Below are 27,524 nucleotides of genomic sequence, written 5' to 3' on the forward strand. Positions count from 1 at the left end.
ACACTGTCTGATTAACATTAAAAAACAGTATTATGTGGAGACCTACAAGAAAAGATCAATCTTTATTTACTTATGACCAGATAATGCAAAATAATGTCATTTTACATAGTAGCTTATGTTAAAAACAAGGTAGCGATGTTAATATGTATCCATCCCCTGACAGAAATGTCCACGTAAACAAACTTTTCATATTCTTACCTCAATGAAGTTGACAATGCTGCAGATCCCACAATGAAACATTGCAAATTCCTCTGAAAAATGTATTTTAAACAAAGAAGAAATTAACAATAATCATATAAACGTAATAATTAACTTAGTGGAATTTATTTTCAAACAAAAACATCAAGAACTGTACATAAAATTATAAACTGATGAGTAACAAATTACGAAAACTGAAAACCGGAGAGCAAAGTAGATGACACATTAAAAAAAATTCAGATTAGACTCAGTGAGGGGCAGATATATTACGTATGTCTAAAAATACTTTTCTTCTCTCAATCCTCTCACCTTGTTTTAGTATGCAATCCTGTTGCCCTCACAATTGTGTTTGGATTATTGATTTGTTACATCTATGCATCACCTTTTTTGTATTATAATTTCACATCTTTCCGCCGTTTCTCTTACAGAACAAAATACAGACTACAAATGTTCACAATTTAAGATGACATTTAAGAAACACATGCACAGCCTGACACTTAAATCAACTTTCTTTTACAGTAATATGCCTTATTCTCAAATACATGCAACTCATAAGAGTCGAAATTTTATATGACGCATAAATATCTTTACTTAGATGTCAAATAATTTAATTTTTGACAACAATAATTTCATCTGAAAACTTTAAGCACCACATTCATAAAATATTTTCTATAATCCATAAAACTCAATTAAATAAAACTGAAAGGTGACATATTTTGTTTCTAGATCTGTACAAAATGTATCCTATTACATAAGGTAAGATGCGCTTTTTATTTTAGTAACAATAATACTTTGCGGCCAGTTCTAGGTCGATAATATTGTCTTCATTTTGTTGTATTTATGCACAACTAAGTAGCCTAATCTGCTTCCTCTAAACATTGCGTAACTACAAACAACATTTGAAGCATAGCAATAACCAGAAGATGAAATTAATCATTGAACATCTAACGCATAATAAAAAATGTATTATTTCCAAACTAACAATATATTTCTCATTCTCCTGATTTAAAATTTATAGCGAGTAATGTACCGTACATAACTATCATTATCACATGCCACAAAATCTGCTCTGCATCCCGGCCACATGATCGACAACTCTAAAATAGGACATCACCACTTCTTTTACAGTCATTTTATGATACTTCATTACAACGGTAAAATGAAAAGGAAAGAAGTGTAACACACTGAGTTATGTCACTACCAGATACTGCTTGTTGGACAATGCTGCATGACTGGTTTGCAAAAGATTGAATGAACTCACAGTATATTCAATTCATTCGTAAGTTCAAATTCTGTGACTGTTTTTACAATGAGAATTTTACCATAAACATAATAGTCTGATGTAAACAGTATTGATGAACAGAGAGCGGAATTTAGGCAAAAACCAATTTTTTTCATTGATAGATACAGGCTTGAGATTTAATATTTACATTTTTCATGGAAATATAGGTATAAATAAAGGGGTTTTGTAGTGCCTATTTTTAAGTTTTAAAATTTGCATCTTTTTCGTAACTGTTTACTGTTTTTCTTAACATCCTGTACCATTTACATTCCAAGATAGATAACAACTCCTTCCTAGCAGTGAACAACACAATAGAGAAGTACTGTACCTCCAGGTCACCCCTTCTCATTCTTACAATCTTTCTATCTAAAAATTCCAACTTTCAGTTTGCCTGGGTAGCGTAGTCGGTATAGCATTGGCCTTCTGTGCTCGAGGTTGCGGGTTTGATACCAGTCCAAGTCAATGGTATTTAAGTGTGCTTAAAAGCGATAGGCATATGTCAGTAGATTTATTGGCATGTAAAAGAACTGCTGCAGGACAAATTATTATTATTATTATTATTATTATTATTATTATTATTATTATTATTATTATTATTATTATTATTATAGCTTCCTTTGTCTGTCAGCAATTTAATACAAACTCGCTGGGTTGTACTCGAATAAGCATTCTCTTACATTCCAAGACAGAAACAACCCATTCCTTTTTTCTCACCATTTGTAAGTACAGCAGTCAGTGACACAATAGCCACAATAGGTGCTGATGAAGCAAACTAAAGAAATGTGATTGGTGAATGAAAAACACTAACTTAAAGACAGAATATCTTAATTTTGTGTAGGCCTATGCATGTATATCCTTGTAAAATGTTAAATGTGTGGAGGTTTCTTTTAATCCCAGAATTTTGCATTAAATAAATGTTGAATCTTGTATTAGTGACGTTCTTCCAAAAAAAAAAAAAAAAAAAAAAAAAAAAAAAAAAAAAAAAAATTTTATTTTATAGAGCCTAAATAAAGCAGTTTAAGAGCCTATTTTAGGCGCCTAAAATGCCACTTTTTAGGGCCTAAAATTCCACTCTCTATTGATGAATTTCTATCATAAAATTTAGAATATGTTAACTTAATTTTTTTTTGTAAAATTTTCCCTGTTAATTACTATTATTATTAAAAGTTCTCTGGATTTTCTTATCGTTGCCTGTCAATTGTTCCATTATACAACATTTTCACAAATATTAACGTATATAGGCCTGTATCATACAAAAATTTAGGATTGTACAGAGTAGTGAAGTGCATTCCATTAACTTTCCTACTCAAGTCTCAATCTCAACTGCTATCCATAATAAAACCAGATTTTACAGACAAAGCTCTGAAGATTGAACCACTGCCTGTATAATTGCAACATCGAAATAGAGTAAATTATATTTTTCAATGCTGGCAGCAGTGTTGGTATTTTATTTAAGATGTTTACAACTACCAAATTACTGGGCATCAATATTCAATTGGATGAAAAATGGCTGACAAATTTTACCTTTAGCCCTCATCAAGGACACAGTTCTGTAAATCCGCAACACGGATCTCCCAGCTTTCCTTCCCTCCTGGAGAAAACCATTTCAAAGATTTGATCGCCCTGTAAATTCTATCACCCTGGGCTGGGTTTAAATCTGCAAATCTCAAATTCCACAGCTAGCACAGTGACCAACAGAATGCTGAGGACAATTCCATATGCTAGTTCAGAGGCAGTGGCAAGCCCACAATCTCAAATGACCACAAAGCCTTATGAGCTTTCCTGGACCATTCTAAATTAGTTATAATGCCTAAGCAAATACAAGTGACTAGGCTGTAACAGATAATTATACCTGATGTGGAAGGAAAGAAAACAACAAGATTGTGGTGGTGATGGTGGTGATGACGATGACGATGATGGTGGTGGTGGAGACTATGAATGATTATAAAAAAAATATGTTCAAGTTATATTCTGTACAGTCACAAGGTGCAAGAAATACTAGCAGTAAACCCTCAATTCAACAGATCTCAGATTTAACGGACAATTTTTTGCTAACATTTTTATTATTATATTTTTTTAAATAATTTTATTATTATTATTATTGTGGTCACCAGCACGCTTTATGTAGTGAAATAAAATACAGTCCTGTGTGATGCAGTGATGCAATTTGTGTCCTGCAATCATCATTCTGATTGGTCAACAGATGAATCACGCTGTATGTAGACTAGACGGCATTTTGGAAAATGGTCAGCTGCTATATGTACCGTAGCATTTCTGGTATGTGATGTCACAAGCTTGTACAGTAGAACCAATTGGAATCAATCTATAACAAGTACTTCCCGAGTTCGTTTGTTCATATGTGAGTGTTTCAATACATTGAATAAGTAAAACTGACATTTACTGTGTGTGTATAAGATAAATAACTGGAAGAAGAGACTGTAAAAAGACAAGTATTGCACAGGTAGGCGCGGAAAATAGTGTTTAAAGTGTATAATTATTTTAAAAACGTTCACATGCAGAACGTTGCCGGCCATCTTGATGCTGGCTGCAACATTGCCAACACGCAAGAAACAACTGCAGAAGCATGTGGTGTGGATTTGTAAACCGTGCAAAGAATATTGTTATAAAATTGTGAAGGAAAGAGGGTTTGTTTGGTGTCATGCTTACAGTAATCAACAGCTAAGGTCATTACTGTCTTTTGATAATTTAAATCCTCTCCTGGGCTATTTGTATTGCACATGCACGTGAAGTACGATGAGGCAATGTTGTACGCTGCCTTGCTCTATCTGTCTCTCTCGACGCAAACCTAGCAGACTACCACCTTCCGAATTTCCATCAACTCTAGTGAGATAAAAATGGACGTTAGTCCTGTATGACATGGTGATCTATTATTATGTCAGCACCAGAACAATGGTACATACATTTAATATGTAACATTAATATGTTAAAATTATAGTGTTATATTTAAAAATATTACAGTTTCTAAAAATTAGCAATTTAACAGACAGCCTTCACTCCCAACAGTGTACATTAAATCAAGGGTTTACTGTATTTTTATATAACAGCTTAAATCAATATTCTGAACGATTTTAACAAATGATATGTGCATTAAAATTAAGTTAAAAGATATCCTGAAGGAATTCCTCTTATTATAAATCACACACCTATAATACAGAAAAGTAGTATAAAAATAATAAGACAAATTGAACAACAGACCAATATTATCAAACAACCATAGTGCCAAACCCATAGTCGACATAAACGTCACAATTCTCAATGTCAATAATAATAATGAATTACGTAACTGCAAGTACAATTTCTTTTAAAAACATAACAAAAAAAAAATTAACTTGCACAACAATTAAACATAAAAAACAATAATGTGCTATTAGACAAAAGGGTCTATGCGGGCACAGTGTCATGTGGCCATTGGATTCAGGGCAGATTCATGCAATATGTATGAAACATTTTGATCTTCCTGAACTATTCACACTTAAACCTGTTACTAGTAAAATATAATCGTATATTGATGGTAAAGAAGAGTAGCACAATGTGGTAAATGAGCTTCAGGCAAGAAATGGAATTGGGGGCAGAGTGTCCTGTCAGTAAAACAGCTTCTTCATTCGTGAAAAAGTCAAGAAAAAGCCACATTACTATTAAACTAATACAACTGAAGACCGTCTATTCATTCTTGTTTCATTCTAGCAGTTTGCATAGACTTCACTCTTATGTAAGCAGTTTTAGGAAATAATCTCTGATTAGTAGTTATAACTTAAGAGAGATTTCTATGATAAGTTTACAACTTCAAGTATATGTAATGTACAAAGAAAGGTGTGGAATACAGTACATATCATGAATTTCAACTATGTAACTCAAAATAAATTTTAAATATCATTATAGTAATGAATAAGTCAAGTATGAAAACTTAAAATCACAAAATTCGTGATTCAAATATTGGAGCAGATATAATGTGCTACTCAATGCATGAAAAAATTTTATTTTATTTTACTTCAAGATGTGACATAAAATGTAGTCAACATTTTTCGCTACATAAGTATCAGAGAAAATGAATAGAAGCAACTACATCATCAAGAACACCAAAAAATATGAGAATTAGTTAAGGTATATCTAACATTATGTAAAAAAAACATATTTAACAGTCTAATTCAAACGGGGAAAAAAAATGTAAATAGGATATAAAGAGAAGAAAGAAACCTGAAAATAATGAAGTTTAAGTTTTTAAAACACAACATTTGTGCAGTATCATATTTGAAGACAAACTTTTACAAGTTTACATTACGTAAAATTCGAAATTCAACCCAAGCATATCTCAAATTTAATTAACAATATTATTTGAAGTCTTATTCCATAACTATTGATATCCATCCAATGCTTCCTTTCTATTGTTTTACATGTTTTGTTTGTTGTTCATAATGTAACAGAATATTACAAATTCAAGTTGAAGATAACAGATTCCATAATCTGCGACCATCTCTGTGTCCCAAATATTTAACAGATGAAAAGAAATACTGTGTATTCCATTTCAAGACAGTACAAAGAGAGCATAAAAATTCTCCACTTTACCCTGTTACTTCCCTCACCCAAAAAAAAAAAAAAAGCAGCACCATTGAATTTATTACAAATGGGCTACAAAAATAATAATAAATCTAAAAGAATCTAGTACAGGCTTGTTTCCTATATGTCTTATAAATTCAACATGTGGCATGTCTAATCTTGTGATGTGAAAACCCTGGATTCTAGCACCATGTTATAGTAAATAATATGTACAATGTGACACTTTACTAACCATGCTGGAAACCATAGTACAAATCCTGCTAAGTGCAATGAGAAATTTGTTGTGCAGTTGCATAAGGTTTTTGTAGGACATTTTCGCTCTCTGTGTAACTTGAATATTTTTCAACATTACCACCCATAAAATGGTGAATAGTATAATAAATGTAATGCGCGCATGAGTATCAAAATTAGTAGCAGATGCAATGAAAAATATTTTTAGACCTAGTCCAAAAACCTAGGGATGTCACATACACATAAACTCAAAATCATGTCCACATCAGATACTTCTTCAGTACTAACACTCATTTTAAAACAGTTATGCTTTGCATCATTCAAAATATAACATGTAATAACCAATTACTAAATTAATGCTCTTAAGAGTTAAATTTATGTTCCACAAAATCAGAATGACTCACCAATAAGGATATAATGCAATCAGAAAAACAAACTTCTTTTGTTATACCTTCAAACTATTTATAGCAATGAATTGAAATGTCTGTTTAAAAACCAAAATAGATACAAAAGAGAAATAAAGGAAAGTACATTAGTAATTCTGAAGTATTTTAAAGTCAACATTTTTACTAAGAAATGACAATTCTAACATTAGCGTGAATTTACTTAATGAAATATTTGTATAATTTTAAAAAGGAGTAAGCCTACATAAAACCTCGCTGAATGTAAACTTGAGCATTTTAAATAAAAATTGTTGTTCAAATCAAACTTAACTTTTGTTAACAGTAATAATCAAAGTTGCTCTTTTAATTGCTCAGAAATACATTGTTTTCAGTTTATTATTCTGAAAGTATGTTATTACAGAAATAAATAAATAAAGAAGACTCAACTAAAAAGTTATCGGAACTTAAATTAAGATTACTTCGTACATATAAGAAACAAGCCTAAAACAGCATATTGAAATGCTGCACTAACATAAAACAAATTGAACACACTCAAATATTTACAAAATTTACAATGAAGTTAGCACAATCTAATGTGTAACTTGACCAACAATATACATATATATCTCTCTCTCCATTATGATCTTGACTTCGTAAATGTTATAATTAAAAAAGAATCACAGAACACAGCTGCATGTATCTCCTTCAATACTGATGAAGGTAAATCAGTCACACTGTAAAACTATGAAGTTATCTTATTCATTATTTCAGTCATAAAATACGAGGCTTGATTACAGTAAATATATTGTAATTTTAAGTTTAATATGATATATTCAGTTACATTTATTAAGGAAATTAATTGTAATTATAGATAAAAGCCAGTATACGAAACTTTCGATATATAGGACACAATTTCATTTCAGAGTAAGAGAATGTCATATTTATAAATGGATAATAAAGCCCAAAATCTTAGCTAAATAAAAATCTGAAACTTTTATAGAAATTGAATATTTTATGTTCACAATATTGGTGACATGGAAATTTTACACACAGCTGAAATTACGTACAAAACTTGTATATTTTATTTTTATACAAAATTAAGCGCAATACTTCTTTTCCAAATACTATTATAAAAATACTTCATTGTATTTTTTGTAAACTTACTTTACTGTTATCTCAATATTATAAAAATGTAATAGGAAAGAACTTTACGATAATTTCTACTTAGGCCTACTGTCTCACAGAAGAAGAATAGTTAGGGGGAATTCTCCTGTCAGTATTGCACTTTTAACATAATTATAAATAAATGTTATTTTTGTAGAAATTCTATACAATTAAATAATATTTCATTCCCAGAAGCAGAATTTCATTAAATCTCTTAACTTACTCTTACTCACACTTAGAATTATCTCTAATGTCAATATGAGGCATCGGCATTTACAGTAATGTACATATTTTCTCAGAAATACCCCAGACTTCCTGAAATGTCATTATTACATAAACCTTTACAATGCATTACTTTTCACTTTAAACATGCAAACTTCTATGAGAAGTAACGATAAAATTAAAGGGCTAAATTTAAGTTAACATTTCTAATATATAAAACATAAGAACAGAACCTAAGTTTTAAGACATTGTATTACTTTTTACTTTCTCTGTTATTCATAATCGAAGTGTTACGTTAAAGGGTATGAGCGCGAGTGGAGGAGAAAGTGACATGTTGACAATTAAAACCCACAAATCTAAAAAATATCAATGGTATATTTGACTATGATTATGCACAGATGTGACAAATCCTGAACTAACCCTACCACGTAATAGTATAATAAAAAAAATAAAAAGGACAGCTCCAAGGTCCAAACTCATGAAGTCAATTCAAGCTTTATCTTCCCTAATACAAAATTTGTACTCAAATTCACTGAATCATAGAATTTCGTCCATACCTATTCTTCTCTAAAATAATCTGCACGTTAATATGTCTGCTTAGCTTCAACTGTAAATAAAAAAATATTTAACCCTACTGCACTTTTAAAAGCAAACGCTATAATAAACTTAGTAACAGTATTTTTATTTATGAATACTGCATTTGTAACAAAATATTTGCTTTAGATGTAATTTCAAATTCCAAAATTACCAGGAGATTTAATTTACACAATATTATCTTGTAATCTCAAGCTTTATTCTAATTCATTAGCAGTATGAATAGAAAACTAAAGGTGATGTCAATATTATTCTCGTTCCATATATTCATGCTCTTGTGCGGGTTTACTGCTTGGATTGAACATTATTTACAGGGCAAATAAGGATAATAAATTACTTAGAGATCATATTCTTTCCTATGCAGATGAGTTTTCCATTGACTGCAAATAAAGAATGCCAAGAAGACACTGATTTATTTTACATAAGTGAAGCTTTCTACGAAGCAATTCATTCAAAAATATTTAATCTTTGTGTATCTACGAGAGATTGCATCTTAAAATCATTACCTATTCGAATGCAGAGAAGGTGCACGCTAATAGGTTTAATTCTATATGTAAACACAGCGGAGTTAGCACCTATGTATTCTTTAGAGAGCTCAAATGGATATTTAATATTACACCCGTTTGTGCAAACTTCTAATCGAGATGGATGATACAAATTTCAGATTAAAATTCCCATTCAAAGCACTGTACAAAATAAAGACCTTCTTACTGCGCCAGTTTGTTCACATACTCTACTAACCAACAAAGAGCATGAAATGATGAAATAAAACCGGGAACTGTAATCAAGCCTCTTAATTACTAAGACACAAAAATGTAAAGCTTAAATGTGATACAAAATGTCAACAGAAATGGTTAGTAAATCCCATGACTTTGGTTCCTATGGAAGAACAGGCCTCTTTTTTGTGAATTCACATTCATTACAACGTAAAATAAAATAACAGTTGAAGGCACAGATTCACTATCAGGGTGGTGGCAGTTCAGTCCGTTCTGACTCGACTAGATGTGGGATTGAGGGTTCAGATTCTGCCCTTTTCTTTGCAAAATCTTCATTTGCAAAAGAGGATGAGATCTCTTGAGAAAACGATTCTTTGGTTTCACTGTCGACATTAGCATGAATATTGGGCACACTTCTTGTTAGACAGTCGTCCATATCTGTCTTTCCAGACAATTCCTTCTCTGTTTCTGCCTCCTCCTCTGCTTTTAAAAGCTCCTCATTGAGGCATACATTATTGATGCTCACTGCACTGTTGGAGAATATGGCAGCAGGACCAAGAGCACACTCGGGAGGTTTGTCCTTTTCCGATCTCTCATTCCCATCAGACAAAGGTACCAGATCCACTGTGATTGAGCGCTGGAGGGGAGGTCCGACAATGGATGAACTCAACACTCGAGTGGGGCTAGTGGTCTGATCCCGCATGTCCTTGCTGAGGTCACGCACCACTGATGATGCGGGATGGTGAGGCCGACCATTCACAGGACTTGTGGCACGACTCCAGGCAGGACTGGCTGCAGCTGCGGCCTTTTCTTGCTGATGTTGTGAGATAAGATCACACGCCTTTCCAAGAATTACAACACTATTGAGGATGCGGAAAGAGGCCAGACAGAGGTAGGATATTATGAGAAGCACTACAGCTGCTGGTCCATCCAAATGTAAGGCATGGCACAACACACGTACCATCACAACACCTAGAGGGAGTGGGATGAAGCCCATGCGACGTGCCACCAGATCTGAGTGATCAGAGAATGCCTGCAAAACAAGTGAAGGTAATCGAGTCCACCTAACAATTTAATTTTCAAGGAATTTGTAGGCCAATATCTAGAATTTTATCTGCCTACATTACTTGAGATCTTTGATTACCGTATATACTCAAATAATCCCCATATATTTTTTTGCAAAAATTGACAGCTGAAAATTGGGGTGTGGGTATTATTTGCAGTAAGGTTGGTACCCTGACCTTGAAGTAATAGCGTGTGTTGCGCAAATCTGCAGATGGATCAAGAGTGCCTGGGACTCGACTGAGCTTTAAGAAGTGTGGGATTATCAATTCATTGGATGGAACAGAAGACGATATGCTGTGGCAAGATGACGATGATGATGATTTCAACACCAACAGCTCTTTTGCCAGCGACGACAAAAGTGATTATGAATGAGGTAAGTTATTTTTTATCAATATTTTGCTGTTCTTACTCATGCAAGACGTAAAATTAGAATTATTTTTCTTTTATTGCAGGTGCTGGATTGTGTTGCAACATGAACAATATAGTAAATACATCATGTAACAATTTTTCTTTGTAATAAAAGTGGTGGGGGGGAGGGATTATTCGAGTATATACGGTATAACCCTTTGCAGCATAGTGGCTGTACAGAAGAACCACCATTTTCTTTCTTTCTAAATTTTATGGCACGGATATTCCATCAAGGAACCACCTCTTGAGTATACAGAGAGGTGTCACTTCTGTTTTGATATTGTGTGCAGAGTTAAAATGTTGAAAAAAATTGATCGAAGCTTTGTTATGATCCATGATATCAAAAATATAAAAAATTAATTTGTGCTGCAAAGGATTAAAGACAACTTGAAGCAAACCAGACCATTTATGATCTAATTTCGTGATTGAAAGGTAAATGGAAGAAAATGACAAGGATACGAAGAAAATGCACAGAAGCAGATGATGATGTACGAGGAGGAGGAGGAGGAGGAGGAGGAGGAGGAGGAGGATGCAATTCGATATAATCTGAAATATTATATAAATTGTTTTTTTTTTTTTCATTTTATTTTTATGTTAAAATTAATTAATTGTTTTTGTATATGTTGTTGATTACATTTTTTCAATTATAGTTTATTTTTACTGTAAAGGTTATATTATTAATTTATAAAAGTAGGAGGAGGGAGAGGGGGAGGGGGAGGGGGAAGGGGGGAGGAGGAGGAGGAGGAGGAGGAGGAGGAGGAGGAGGAGGAGGAGGTGGTGGTGGTGGTGGTGGTGGCTGTGGCGGTGGCTGTGATGACGATGATGATAAACAAAGAAAAAAATATAAAGATAATAAACAAGAATTGAGGAACATTATAAAATTTTGCAGTTAATGTAAGCTTAGATTGCGAAATTGTTGGTATTTTGTACCATGTTGTAAATGAAGTACCAATTTAACATTTCGGAGCTACATCATCAGGAAAAGTAAGAGATAGGGAACTTATCATTGCATGTATAATCATGAGCTATTCTCCAACACTGGATGTAGCTCTGAAATGTTGCAAGGTTTCACAATGCAAAAATCTGAAAATTTCGCACCACACTGAATATTGTGAAACTCTTGAATTTCAAGTAATGTTTACGGTTTGTATGTTAATACATTCACCAATAAAGTAACATGAAAAGTAATGCATAACAAATTGCCGAAAAATTACCAGCCTAGATCACTAACTGGATGTTACTTACGTGCTTCTGACGTGTTTGTGCCATGTCATAGGCCAAGCTGATAGTGTAATCACGATACACATCAACCTGTAGTTCATTAAAACGTGTGATAAAGGCGTGTTTAATCCAATCCACTAGCACCTCGGCAAACAGCACCATCAAACAATCTGGTATCAATACCCAGAACCTCTCTACAACAATTACAACAACTCAAGTTACATAAATCTACAATTACATATGTGAAACATAAAAATATTCAAGATTCGAGTTGAGTAATTGCTCGTCCAGAAAGATTGTCATACAATATACAATAGGAAGTGACAATGTCATTCAAATAGTCTGGACACAAGTTCACATGATACATTCAACTGTAGCAGTTATATAGTGTTAGATGCTAGAACTGTTTTTGGAAGACAACAGGCATTACCTATTTCAACATATGTTAAGTATACAACTCTGTCAAAAGAAGAAGCTCACAGTTCAGAGAGTGGAAGATGATAAAAGAAACTGATTTATAAATTTAAACACAGAAAGAAATATGTACAATCAACTCAATATAATTGAATTAATATACAGATCTGCAACTCATAAACTCCAAATGTCAATTTATACCATTCTTATCAGTAATTCTAAAATGTATGATTTCACATAAGGAATTGTACGTTTCATACAGGTCATTGCACACATCATTATTCATTATAACAGTAATTCAAAGAACACTACCGGCTCAAGGTTATGGTAGAAACCGATTTATTCTATCAATAATTCCCTTGCGCATTTTTATTCATACAGCTTCAATCAACAATAGCATGCACAAAATTTTATTTTTATTTCATAATATGAAGTGGTGCCCATTTGCAGTCACATATTACTAGCATGTTTTAATGAAATTTTCATTTACTCACAAAAGTTTTTCATCTGTAATTCTAATATGTTCCAATATTTTCAAGTTCTTCTACAGCAATGGTATTCAACCTATGGTACGGGTATGTGGGGTTGTTTCAAGGGGTATGCATCCCACTGACTATGTATGTAAAAATGCTGACATTTATTTTATTATACTTGTTGATAATTATTGCAGTTTACATATTTTCTTTTAAATTATCATCACTACTATTATTGCATCAATAACTACTGTATAATAATAATAATAATAATAATAATAATAATAATAATAATAATAATAATAATAATAATAATAATAAATTTATTTTACATATAATATCAATCACAGTCTTTTGTTATTTCTTATATAGTTGCAATAATGCAGTTTGGGGGTACAAAGGAAAAAAAAAAGTTGTATTTTGGGGCATGCTAGCAAAAAAGATTGAATACCATTGTTCTACAGTAAGCCGTTATTCCTGTAGACTTTATTTATATTTTTTAGAGTTCATCATACACAACACTCACATTCAGTATGGTTTTGAGGAACATGTGGACTATAACACTCTAGTAACGTATCCAGAGAAAAGGGATTATAAAGAATGGACACTGAGCGAACTTTCCTGTGTTTTGTTTCTCTGTGAGCCAGCGTTTAGTTTCACTTTCAAGCACTAGAGGTTAGTGTAATCGAGCATACGCTAAGATAATAACTGAGAATAGAGTTGAGACACAGGATCCAAACATCGCCTACCTTATTGCATAATCTCAGTGACAAACTAGTTGTAAAAATAATATTTTAAATTTCAGATATAATAAATTATATTATAAAATAATATAATACATTATAAAATTAAGTATCGAATTCGTTTAATATTTGTATATAATATAATATAGTATATGGTTTTACTTCTCGTAAGAGTTTTGTTTTTCCATTTTCAGCGCTATCAAATCATTACATATTTTAATTGTTGTTGGGATCAACGTCTCAACTCTCATTATAAAGGAACTCTAGAGTCTAGACATTACAGTTAATGATGGATTTATTATTTTATGGATCCAATTTATTTTATTTGAGTACATAATGTACTTAAATGTATTAATTATGCGTTATATTTCCGCTGTGTCGACTACTAGCTGGTGCAATGTCAGCGCCAACTCTAGGGAGAAAGCAGAATCTCACGCTTTAGCTGGCTTGAAGGTCACTGAAATTAGTCCGGCTACATCAAAGGTACCAATGCGAAGTGTCCATTCTTTATAATCCCTATTCGCTGATGTATCTATATATGTATTTATTAGCACTGAAATTGGGTATGCACCTGGTGGTAGTGCTGTTATATAATATACAATAACTCCTACAATAAACAATGATTTTGCCATGAAAAGAAATATCTTATTAACTGTTCTAAAAGTAGTATATTTGCGTGCAGTATCTCTCTGTACTTAAAGTAACAGGGCCCTATGGTTCTTCTTGCATTTACAGCACACCATATGCAAATATTGTAACTGAAAGAAGAATATTAGGGCCCAAATTTATTTTTAACACATTTTAAATGCAGCAGTGTACGTTATTAAAAGACAATATCTATATTTTCAACAAGACTACCACAACACACTTTGCCTGAGATTCTTTTGAATCAATAAAAAAATTTTCTGTTGACAACATCTATACTAAGAGAGTTATGGCCAGCATGTTCCCCAGATCTCACCGCGTGCAAATATTATCTGTAGAGAAACTATTTTTTTTTCTTTTTGGTTCAATGGCATGGCCCGTAACTTTGTTATTATTTACTCCAACTCTATGATTGTACTCAGAGATGTCGCCAGTGCCAAAAAGTATAGACCACTTAGTTCAATGCATTACACTCATAATTAATGATTATGATAATGAAGAATTTGTTTAACATTATTCATTGTTCGATACTCTCTTTTAACATTTATAATCACTGAATAACTTCAGGATATCTTTGCTGTGTTAACTTTTGCAATTTACCTGGCTGGCTAGTTTTGAAGTGGTATCCTTCATTGACCAAAGCCTAGTCAAGATTTCCTTGTCCTAGGCTTCGGAAAATGAAGGATACCACTTCGAAACTAGTCAGCCAGGAAATTTTGTTTAAATGTCACAGGGGAACAGGATACTCGGAGAAACCCCTACATTGCCTAAATTCAATGTGAATCAACTGGGATTTGAATCATGGCTCACTGGCTTACAAGTGCAGTGTGCTAGCACTGAATCACTGTGGCAGTTATGTAAAAAATATAAATAAAGTCTGCAGGAATAATCCATATACAACAGAGGAACTTAAATAGAATATCAGCGCAGAAATTAGTAGAAGAATTATGGATGGAGAACTTTCACAAGTGAATGAAAATTGCTTTAAAAGATGCCAGGAATGTGTGACTGCAGATTGACACCACTTCGAACAATTCCTAAAACACAGGTTACGAAATAAAAATAAAATTGTATGCATGCTACTACTGTCTGAGTGGTTATGCCGCATCTCCGTTTCCCCCACCCATTTCTCCTGGCCCCTTTGTAAAGGCTAATCTTAGCTATTTCCTGAAAACATTTTCTGTTCGGAATTGGATTTTTACATAATATTATACAATGATTTAAAAAAGGACACCATTAAGTAACTGTCACGTGATTTCCCGTATTTCGATGACCCTGCAACATAACCAAAACAGTATTAGTGTACAAGTAGAAATGCTTGGGAAGATTACTATTGAATAAAGCCAGTTTCTGGCACAACCTTGGGCCAGTAGTTCCTGAGTAGTAGCAACTGCAAGCAGAAAAAAAAATTATATATTTATATTGTAGTTGTTCGTGCTGTCAATAATGGAAGATTTCAAGAGCATGTATTAATTTAAGCATAAGCAAAAACATTGTAAATACCTACCTTCCTTCCATGAATACTCTTTCATAGTTTGCAAAACCACAATGAACAGCAACACAAAGAGATGGAAGCGTTCCCGCACATCACTGCATGAAACTTGGAATAAGTTGTTCTTATCAAATTTCTTGAAGACACTTCCTTTCAGCTCAACAAACTGAAACATTTTATTTAAGTTCTGAGTAAAAGGGAAGACAAGATGACACAGTTAAAATATTTAAACAAACTAAACAAAATAGATTTACAAATAGTTAGCTTCTATTGTAATCTTGCATGATTTATGATAAATAAGATTATTTCCATTATTCTGCAGCCACTATGACAAGAAAAATTAGCTATGCATTTTCTTAGAAAAAAGATTTATGTATTATAATTTATTTCATTACAAGTATATGAAAATAGATTTGCAATCTAATAAAGAAACCAAAGCACGATTTATGCAATTAGCAGATAGGGGAGAGAGGGGATACAGTGGACATGGGGATACAATGGACATATGCAAATTTCCCTCTATATGATCTTCCATGTTGGCATCAATGACCAGAGATATTCATTTGTTCATATCTTATGAAAGTACAGTGTTTTTGACCAGAAGTACAAAGAAGATTTTCGAACAGCAACATTTTCCAGTTTTTCGTAGTTTTGATGTAAATCTTTAGGTAAGTGCTATTCTCTATTAAATAGTTTCTTTTCAAATCATAGTGCAAGTTATAACGTTTTACATTTGTGGATATTATGAGAATTCATTTCATGTATAATGCTTTAGCGAGGTTGAAATCCTTTGTGAAAGAAAAGGAAAAAAGTACCAAACCAGAACATGGGGATATATTGGACAGTGATGTCCAATGTATCCCCTTAAATTAATATTCTTTTTTATATTTTTAAATATGTCTACATTAGATCAATGAACTATTTACTTTATTTGTCTGCAGATGCCTCGAGTCTACACAAGAAAAACAGATCGTGAGTTTTCTGAGGCGGATTTTAAAGCAGCAGTTGATGATGTATTACATAATAATATATCTCTGCGAGCTTCTGCAGAACAGCATGGTGTCAAAAAATCCCGCTTGGCAATGTATGTGAAGAAATCAAGGGAGGTTGGGTTTGATTCAATTAATTTCAAGTCCAATTTTAAGAATCGTCAAGTAATTCCAGGTCACATGGAAGAAGCTCTTGCTGATTATTTGTTGTCATGTTCAGCTATGTTTTATGGGCTGACACCAAAACAAACAAGACGATTGTCTTTCGAATATGCTAAAAAGAATGAACTGATGACAATACCTGCATCTTGGGAAGCAAATAAGGAGGCTGGTTTGGATTGGTTCTCAGCATTTTTGAAAAGACACCCAGCACTCTCAATCAGAACACCAGAAGCTACAAGTCTAGCCAGAATGCAGGCATTCAATAGAGTAACAGTGGGCCAGTTCTTTGATAAGTTGGACATTGTGCTGCAGAGACATAAATTCATGCCGCATCAGATTTTCAATTTAGATGAGACTGGCTTGAACACTGTAGGCTACCACCTGTGGTAAAAGTAATCGCAAAAAAAGGTGAAAAACAGGTAGGACAAGTGACTTCCAGGGAGCGGGGTGAACTTACGACACAAGTTGGTATCATTTGCGCAAATGGGAATGCCCTACCTCCTGTGTGGATATTCCCCCGCGTTCGCTTTGACAAAGCACGCATGATGGCTGGTGCACCTACAGGGGCTTTGGGTCTTGTCCACAAGTCAGGTTGGATGACAGCAGAAAATTTCTTGAACGTTTTGATATTTTTTAAAGAAAATGTACGTTGTTCAAATGGAAATCCGGTGTTGCTGATCATGGATAATCATGAGTCCCACTTGAGTGTAGAAGGCCTAGATTATTGCAAGGGAAATGGCATTACCATCTTGACCCTTCCACCACACACATCCAATAAGCTTCAGCCCCTGGACCGCTGCGTGTTTGGTCCTTTCAAGAAATTCTTCAATGGAGCAATGAACGCCTGGCACCTTAGTCATCCAAATGAAAGTGTGACAATCTTTGAATTACCACGGATGAGTTGCATGGGACAGAGCAGCAATCCCAGAAAACATTAAATCGGGATTTAAATCTTGTGGAATTTCTCCATTTGACCGAAATATATTCTCCGATGAACATTTCTTGTCATCTGTAGTATCAGATCGCCCACCTCCAGTGCTTTTGAACCATCAAAGTTCTCCAGGATCAATTGCAGAAGAACAAGCAGGATCTAAAGTAGAAGATGCTATAATTACTTCAGTTGTCAGCTCTAGAACATTAGAAACTCCAACATCTTCGACAACCGAAAATGCATATGTCAGTCCTGAAGAAGTAAGGCCCTTTCCAAAAGCACCACCTCGCAAATTGTCCTGTCGTGGGCGAAAAAGGGGTCGTTGTATGATAGCAACAGATTCTCCAGAAAAAAAATGAGATCGCAGAACGGAAGTGTAAAAACTCAAAGGGAAAACAGGCAGAGAAGAGGAGAGTTCGTCAGAGGTCTTCATCATCTTTAGAGGAAGTTGGTGAGAATACCTCTGACTCAGATCAAGACTCACATGAAAATGAAGTTGAACCCATTTACTCCCTACATTCTGGCGATTTTGTAATTGTCAGAGTTAGTGGCAAAAACACTTCAAGAAATTATGTAGCCGAAATTGTTAATCGTGCCGTGGATGGATATGATGTGAAATTTTTCAAACGTCAGATCGCTTCTAATCGGTTCATTGAAACTGATGAGCCAGTTTCATTTGTGTCATACGAGGAGACTGTGCTGAAGTTACCTGAACCTATCAAAGACAACAAAAAGCGTTTTGAAAATATGACCTATTTTGACTTTGATTTCATGCCATTTTGTATCCAATAATGTATTGTGTTGATTGTACATATGTGAATTTAGTTGTAGTTTGTTAGTATTATTGTATTTGAAATTTAGAGACCATGTATGATCATTTTTTTCTGTACACAAAATATTTTGATTTCTGTCCAATGTATCCCCATATCTGGGGATACTCTGGACAAAGTGTATTTCTTCAAATATATTGAAATGATGATTTCAGTTTTACTGATATGAAAATGATTTAAATTTTTAATGACAGCCAGATGTCCAACAAATCAAAACCAGGTGGAAAGAATCTTTTTAATTAATAAGCTTAGTGCACAAAAATTTAATAAGATAAACTGTCCAATGTATCCCCTCGCTCCCCTACAGTTATAGTAACAAATTAGCTGGAAAGAACATTTAACAATTTAAAATTCAGTGTTTTCATAATGAAATGCTTTAGTAAAGGTACATGTATTTTGTTTTCCATGTAATACTAATAGTAAAAGACACCATTAACTGAATTTATAACAAATCTAATTGTCTATATTATGATTAGAAGTGTGGCCATTAAAAAGTCACTGAATTTAAAAGCAGAGCATTTTCTACATCAAGCAAATTATAATGATAACTAAAAGACTGAGCAATCTGTATATCATAAAATCAAATGCATGAATTCTTCAGTCACAGTTAACTGCCTGTTCTTTACTTCCTACAGAAGTATTACAAAATATACACAAATTATGACGGAGAAATTAAGGTCATTTACTAAGATCTTAAAAATTTATTTGTATGGGTATTTCTTCTCATACGTTAGTTTGGAGTTCATCTAATGTTCTGTTGTGACCAATTCAATTCCCAGACCTAACACCCTGCTACTTTTATTTGTGGAGCACTTTAAAAGACAGAGTGTATAAATCAAATCCACCAACATTAGATAAACTACAAAATAACATATGAGAAAAAAAAAACAACATTTTGAAAGAGGAGTTGCAATGTGTGAATAAAAATTTGTTTATAACACTACAATATATCTCTCAAAGCACTAAGAAAACAATTTAAACTTTTTTTTTGAAAGAATAAGCAATGTTAGGCATGTTCACAATTTTAATTTGCAAAATAATGGTACTAACTTAGCCTTGTCTGTTCATCTGATTTATCTTGTTCACAATTTTAATTTGCAAAATAATGGTACTAAATTAGCCTTGTTTGTTCATCTGATTTATCTTGTTCACTTTAATTTTCAAATTAATGGTACTAAGTTAGCCTTGTCTGTTCATCTGAATTATCTTGTTCACAATTTTATTTTGCAAAATAATGGTACTAACTTAGCCTTGTCTGTTCATCTGATTTATCTTGTTCACAATTTTAATTTGCAAAATAATGGTACTAAATTAGCCTTGTTTGTTCATCTGATTTATCTTGTTCACTTTAATTTTCAAATTAATGGTATTAAGTTGTCTTGTTTGTTCATCTGATTTATCTTGTTCACAATTTTAATTTTCAAAATAATGGTACTAATTTAGCCTTGTCTGTTCATCTGATTTATCTTGTTCACAATTTTAATTTGCAAAATAATGGTACTAAATTAGCCTTGATTGTTCATATGATTTATCTTGTTCAGCTTTAATTTGCAAATTAATGGTACTAACTTAGCCTTGTCTGTTCATCTGATTTATCTTGTTCACAATTTTAATTTGCAAAATAATTGTACTAAATTAGCCTTGTTTGTTCATCTGATTTATCTTGTTCACTTTAATTTTCAAATTAATGGTAGTAAGTTAGCCTTGTCTGTTCATCTGATTTATCTTGTTCACAATTTTAATTTGCAAAATAATGGTACTAACTTAGCCTTGTCTGTTCATCTGATTTATCTTGTTCACAATTTTAATTTGCAAAATAATGGTACTAAATTAGCCTTGTTTGTTCAGCTGATTTATCTTGTTCACTTTAATTTTCAAATTAATGGTACTAAGTTAGCCTTGTCTGTTCATCTGATTTATCTTGTTCACAATTTTAATTTTCAAAATAATTGTACTAACTTAGCCTTGTCTGTTCATCTGATTTATCTTGTTCACAATTTTAATTTACAAAATAATGGTACTAAATTAGCCTTGATTGTTCATCTGATTTATCTTGTTCAGCTTTAATTTGCAAATTAATGGTACTAACTTAGCCTTGTCTGTTCTTCTGATTTATCTTGTTCACAATTTTAATTTTCAAAATAATGGTAATAAGTTAGTCTTGTCTGTTCATCCGATTTATCTTGTTCACAATTATAATTTGCAAAATAATGGTAATAAGTTAGTCTTGTCTGTTCATCCGATTTATCTTGTTTATAATTTTAATTTGCAAAATAATGGTAATAAGTTAGTCTTGTCTGTTCATCCGATTTATCTTGTTTACAACTTTAATTTGCAAAATAATGGTAATAAGTTAGTCTTGACAGTTCATCCGATTTATCTTGTTCACAATAATTGTTATGATTTGCAAAATAATGGTACCAGTACTAATTTAGCCTTGTCTGTTCATCCAATTTATCTTATTCACAATTTTAATTTGCAAAATAATGGTATGAACTTAGCTTCGTCTGTTCATCTGATTTATCTTGTTCAGTTTTAATTTGCAAATTAATGGTACTAAGTTAGCCTTGTCCATCTGATTTATCTTGTTCACAATTTTAATTTGCAAAATAATGGTACTAACTTAGCCTTGTCTGTTCATCTGATTTATCTTGTTCAGTTTTAATTTGCAAATTAATGGTACTAAGTTAGCCTTGTCCATCTGATTTACCTTGTTCACAATTTTAATTTGCAAAATAATGATACTAACTTAGCCTTGTCTATTCATCTGATTTATCTTGTTCAGTTTTAATTTGCAAAATAATGGTAATAAGTTAGTCTTGTCTGTTCATCTGATTTATCTTGTTCACAATTTTAATTTGCAAAATAATGGTACTAATTTAGCCTTGTCTGTTCATCTGATTTATCTTGTTCAGTTTTAATTTGCAAATTAATAGTACTAAGTTAGCTTTGTCTGTTCATATGATTTATCTTGTTCACAATTTTAATTTGCAAATTAATGGTACTAAATTAGCCTTGTCTGTTCATTTAATTTATATTGTTCACAATTTTAATTTGCAAAATAATAGTACTAAGTTAACCTTGTATATTCATCTAATTATCCCGATACATAAGAATGTGTGTGTTTCAGTTTGCTGACTGCTGACCATGCAGGGACTGGAGTGTTGGCAAGTGAGTAGTGTGTGCATGCAGCCACAGCATCACTGAAAGTGAGCTAGGTTAAAATGATGGCTCTTTATATTGTGTAACTAATTAGCTTCATGCTTATTGTAATTTTTTCTAATAATATTTTTATATTTACGAAAATTTACACGTAAAAATGTTATGTAAAATACATTATAAGTTTATAATGAGACTAATTATAAGTTTATAATGAGACTATGTTCATCTCTTTTCATTCAAAAACTCGATACAGTAGTGCATCATTTAGCAATAAGGAGTCCATCACTACATCTTTCTGGGCAGAAAAATCACAAAAACTGCAATGAAAAATAGAAATAATTCAGTAAATAATAATTACTACTTTTTCTCAGAAAACTGTTATTCCACTTCATTGTCTCATCTGTTTATTTTATGTAATACGAAACAAAATGAAGAAAATCATCTCATATGTTTGATTACAAATTAATAAAGACATGTTGGTCTTTTACTAAAGATTATTACTCTTTATGTGCATTATTCCAAGATAAGATATTTAATATGCACAAAATTCAACCAATAGTTCAGGAGAAATTTCTGTACACAGACAAACAGATAGTGTGCCCTAAATCAGTTATTTTGGTATTTGCTGAACATATATATTTTGAGAAAATCTTGAAATCAATTTTTGCAGCAATAAAATAGTTTATCTTCACAATTTGCATGATAATAAAGTAAAAGGAAACTCAGGAAGAAAGAAAAGAAAGAGGAAAGGAAAGTAAGAAAACTTAACTCCAATATCTGTCAAATACAAAAAATCTGATCAATAGTCGATCTATTGCACCTAAAATGATATTGAAGTTATTCTTCTCAAAAGAATATTGGACAAAATTTTGCACGAAGTCAACAAAAATGATATTTCTCGAAAATTACTACAGTTAGTCTTGTCCCCCTTTTTAAAGATAGGTACAATTATGGACTCACACTTTCCCACTTTCCCAAAACAAGTGTTCCAGAATGCAGATCTGCAGGTATGTTTCATGTGTTCTCAGAACTCTTGCAACAATAAGTTTAAGATAGGAAAGAAAACTATTTAACATACAAATCTTATAGGACTGGAGTAGTTCAAAATAATGACTATAAGCGTGAAGCCATCAGTATCTCATCAAACACACGTTCAAGAGCAGTGTCTGAACTCACATTGTTGGACATCATTATAGTCAACAAGGCCTTATTATTAGAATTGATGGCAACATTCAGAGTTGTTGCTTGGAACAGCACCAGCACACTGTGCAAAACTGAAGTAATGTTAAGGTTCACATAATGATCACCAAGTAAAAATTCACAAAACAGTTTTTAATATATCTTTGGCGCAAAACTCCTTTCCAATCTGAAACAGCTTAAGCAAGTCATTCAAGTCTATATTTAATTTAAAAAAAGATAATAATAATAATAATAATAATAATAATAATAATAATAATAATAATAATAATATGAAGATAACATACTTCCTCATTACATATTATGCAACAATTCAGTTCCTATATCATGGTGTGAATGATCTCAAATTATTTTCTTAAACTATTATTCAAAAGACATGACTCACATGAAATAATCTGTGTACCCAAATAATTTATAATGTAAAACTTCAGTTATACATTTCCCACTCATATGTTTCTTTCTGAAGTCCCGGCAAAGTTCCTATACTTTCCATGTTCATTTATTTCAGTTATACGTTTTTCCCACTTTATATGATTGTATTTTAAGCCCTGGGAGGTACAAAACTTCATTTATACATTCTAATTAAAATTTTCTCGAAATTAGGTTTGCGATGAAAATGTAAGAACGCAAAAATACCGTATTTACGCCATCACATATAATACCCACACCAATTTTTTAAGCCTACAATCCTGAGAAAAAAAAAGTGACGAATATATTACGCACCTTTGCTAAAAACCACTCAAGATTAAAATTATATTATCAAGACAGGTTATAAAGGTATTCTCTTAACTCTAGCTATACATCACATTCATCCTCATTTCCAGTATCAAAGCTGGAACTTCTGGTCAACAGATCTGATTGACAGTAACTAATATCATGTCACTCTTTCATCAGTAAATTCTTTTGTTTTAATTAAAGACATGCAATTGTTGAGAGTTGTATTCATAAAATCTCATAATAAATGAAAAAATGCTATTAAGTCATTATAGTAGTTAAAAATATTATTCTTATTAGTAATTTTTGTCAAAAATGGACAAGAAATTACGAAATAAAAGTATGCAAAAGACGAGAAAATGCGAACTCGCAGTGGCTGTTTCTCGTAACATAAATATAGCATTAATTTAAATTTGTTCGAGTGTGAGTGTGAATACAATATGCACCCCAGTTTTCAACAAGACATTTTGTCAAAAAATATGCATATTATAATCACATAAATATGGTACAATAATGTGTTCATTGTTAAGATATGGCTGGCTTTGAAATTCCTGGAAATTCGTTGCCACTCATTCTTGTCTCCGCATGTGCTAGCTTCAGTAAATCGGTTATGCACCAGTGGGAGAATCAATTTAGAGAGGGGAGAGAAGTACTCGTATGTGCAGAGGGAAAAAATGGGACACTTTAAACAATGAGAATCCAGATCCAAAACTGTGACAACACTCAATACAACTATCCTAATATCTCTCCAAACTGAAAATATTTTAACACTAGACTCAACCTGATATGACGAGAAGGTTGGTGAGTGGTTTTTGAATTGCAATGAGTGGAAGAAACAGGAAGTGTTTTTGTAACAGACTTTTTTTTTTTTGGAAAATAATCACATATTATTAATTATTAATGCTATTTTAGATGTAATTACAAATGGGTTTACAGCTGTTAGAAATGTTAGACACCAGTAACATTCACACACAAAAAAAAAAAAAAAAAAAAAAAAAGACTTCCTAAACGACAGCTTTCTTCTGTCTTTTTTTTCTCATCTGAGAGACTGACACTGACAAAATTTGCAACAAAAGGTAGACAGAAATATTTATATATGTCGCCTAATAATTAATTTCTCTTAGCAAAGATTTTATTGTTGATACGAACTTCACTGTCTCATTTGTCAATTCATTCTATCTAATACAAACATTTACAAAGAAAATTATCTGCTGATTTTTAATGCATTGTCATTTTGTGTTAATAAACATTATTATATTTCATGCACATCAATTCCTAATAAAATGACTCATAAATACTGAATATGAACAGAATATATCCAATTCTTTGGAAGTAATATAGGTATAGACACAAATGAAGACAGACAGGTAGAGAAGTGGCCAGTTTAACCCAATCGCCTCGAATGAAGAGCTGTGGTCGCACGAAATTTACCACACAAAAATATATTAGTGAGGCATATTAATCAGTAAGTCATACTTTCAGCTACAACCTCTGATAAACTGTGCATCAAAAATCTTGTAGGATTATTATTTATCAAGTTTTTTTACAGCGCACTGAGCATTCATCCACAAACTGGGCATTAATTCCGAGTGCAGAGAATGTAAATAATTTAAATACGAGTCCATTGGGTTAAAATCACTTTCGATATCAGGAATGCTAAAAAGTATATTTCCACAAAGCTTCGAAATCGACTTTTATTTTTTTTGCAGCATCACAATACTTCTTCCTCATATTTCGTATAATGAGTAAGTAAAAACACATACATATTTCAAATTCTGAATTCACTGTGACTTCTGAACACAGTTATAATTAATTCTTTTAATATGCTTTAGAGCAAGTAATTTTACGCACTTATTGAGTACCAGTATTCAGCATTTTCCTTAACCTGCAAGAAGTTGTACCACAGTTCAAATGGCCGTGTGTGATCTACTATTTTGAATACCTGACTATACAAGAATACTTTGGATACATTCTTCCCCTAGCTGTTTCTTTATGTCCCTTGTTTGTTTTGGATTTGGAATTTAGAAAAAAATTGCTTTTCATCTGTCAGTGAGGGTTGAAATACTAACCTCGGACATTTGCACTGTGCACAATCCCATATGTTATCAAAGAATTTTTTTTTTCTAATGACTGTTAGTCATTCATCCATATGAAGCCCGTTGTATACACCAATTTACTGACAGAGTAGTTGCCCAGGGTGCACCATAAGAGCCTGGTCTACACTAGACTCATGATGAGATGATGATGGAGATTTGTTGGGATGCCACAAGGGAACCAGAGTGCTCTGAGAAAACACCTGGACCACGGACTTGCCAACATAAGTCGGGAAATGTGTGATTATACCTTTGAAGATGACTTTCTCTTTCAGTTCGTGTACTATGAGGAAGCGAAAATTGTGTATGTAACATAATGAAGATTCTGTAGAAAATCGCTTCACATAATAAAGAGTAGTCCAAAAAATGTATGAACTTCTTATTCATCAATATCTTTGGAAGAAATTGAAATTCAGAGCAAGAGTGTAAATGTAATGTAATGTTTTTCAACAGACAGTGTAAGCACTGAGGTCCTTGAGCAATAGAACAATGAAGCTAAAGCAACACGGCTGAAGCAAGGTTGTTGTTTGAACAATGGAAGGCAGTGTTAAAATGGTACCTTAAGTTTGAAAACATTAACGAGGTACAGCGACAATGGTGGAATGAGTTTGGAACACAGCTAATAACATGTTTAACAATTACATGTATTCAGAATAAATTCGAAGTCAATGATAGTGTTGGTGATGTGCACAAACAAATATCCAAGCAACCACGGACAACAACAACTCCAGCTACATCTGCTGTGGTGTTATAACAATTTACGTGCTCACACAAAGGTCTGTATAACAATGTTAATTGATCAAGTGTACAACGAATTTTGAAGAGTGCAAAGTGGAAAATGTACATTCCAAGATTGCTGCATACGATAACTGAGGTAGTGTTAAAATGAGCATACATTTTTTTGAGTTACTGTGTATATTTGATAACTGCAACATGGTATTTGTTATATGTATTATTACCAGAAAGTGATTCCTACAACTGAGTGCACACAGAATCAGACGTGGCACGTCGCAATGCTACATTTTGTCTGTTGGTATTTCTCTCCCATTGATTTCTTATGATAGGGTGCACACAGAATCAGATGCAGCGTAACAGTCGCGAGCAGACATGACGAGACAACATGGGATGACTGCAGCATACTGCGCATGCTTTAATAGCCATATCCACAATTGCAAGCTTTCACAATCTACAGATACTATTGTTGTGTAGTGCACATTATTCATAATGGAGCTTGATGCAGATAAATTAGTTGTTTTAATACAGGAAATATATGTCCTGTACAATCCCACTTTAAAAAAATATCACGACAATAATGTGGTTTCTAAAATGTGGGAGGAAAATGCAAATGAGACGAAACTACCAGGTTAATAATAATAATAATAATTTGTAGTAGGCCTACTTCTCTGCTCTATACTCATTCATTCATTCATTCATTTAGTGTTCTGCCCAAGGGCAGGTCTTTCACTGCAAACACAGTTTTCTCCAATCTTTCCTATTTTCCGCCTTCCTCTTTGTCTCCTCATATGATCCATATATCTTAATGTCGTCTATGATCTAATATCTTCTTCTACTCCGAACTCTTCTCCCATTCACCATTCCTTCCAGTGCATCGTTCAGTAT

The 27,524-nt window shown here is 32.6% G+C and overlaps 1 protein-coding gene across 1 annotated transcript in view; it reads right to left on the reverse strand.

Annotated features, from left to right (window-relative positions):
- Positions 1-305: 305 nt before the first annotated feature.
- LOC138697993 (protein TAPT1 homolog) overlaps positions 306-27,524 on the reverse strand; it is a 33,647-nt gene continuing 6,428 nt past the window's right edge. Inside the window, exons 6-9 of the mRNA XM_069823634.1 lie at positions 23,077-23,174; positions 15,842-15,992; positions 12,084-12,253; positions 306-10,398 (exon numbers count right to left, since the gene is read on the reverse strand). Of these exons, the coding sequence (XP_069679735.1) occupies positions 9,613-10,398; positions 12,084-12,253; positions 15,842-15,992; positions 23,077-23,174 (1,205 nt within the window). The 3' untranslated portion in view covers positions 306-9,612. The remainder of the gene's footprint in view (positions 10,399-12,083; positions 12,254-15,841; positions 15,993-23,076; positions 23,175-27,524) is intronic.

Source organism: Periplaneta americana, chromosome 4 (genome assembly GCF_040183065.1).
Source record: "Periplaneta americana isolate PAMFEO1 chromosome 4, P.americana_PAMFEO1_priV1, whole genome shotgun sequence".
Classification (NCBI taxonomy): Eukaryota; Metazoa; Arthropoda; class Insecta; order Blattodea; family Blattidae; genus Periplaneta; species Periplaneta americana.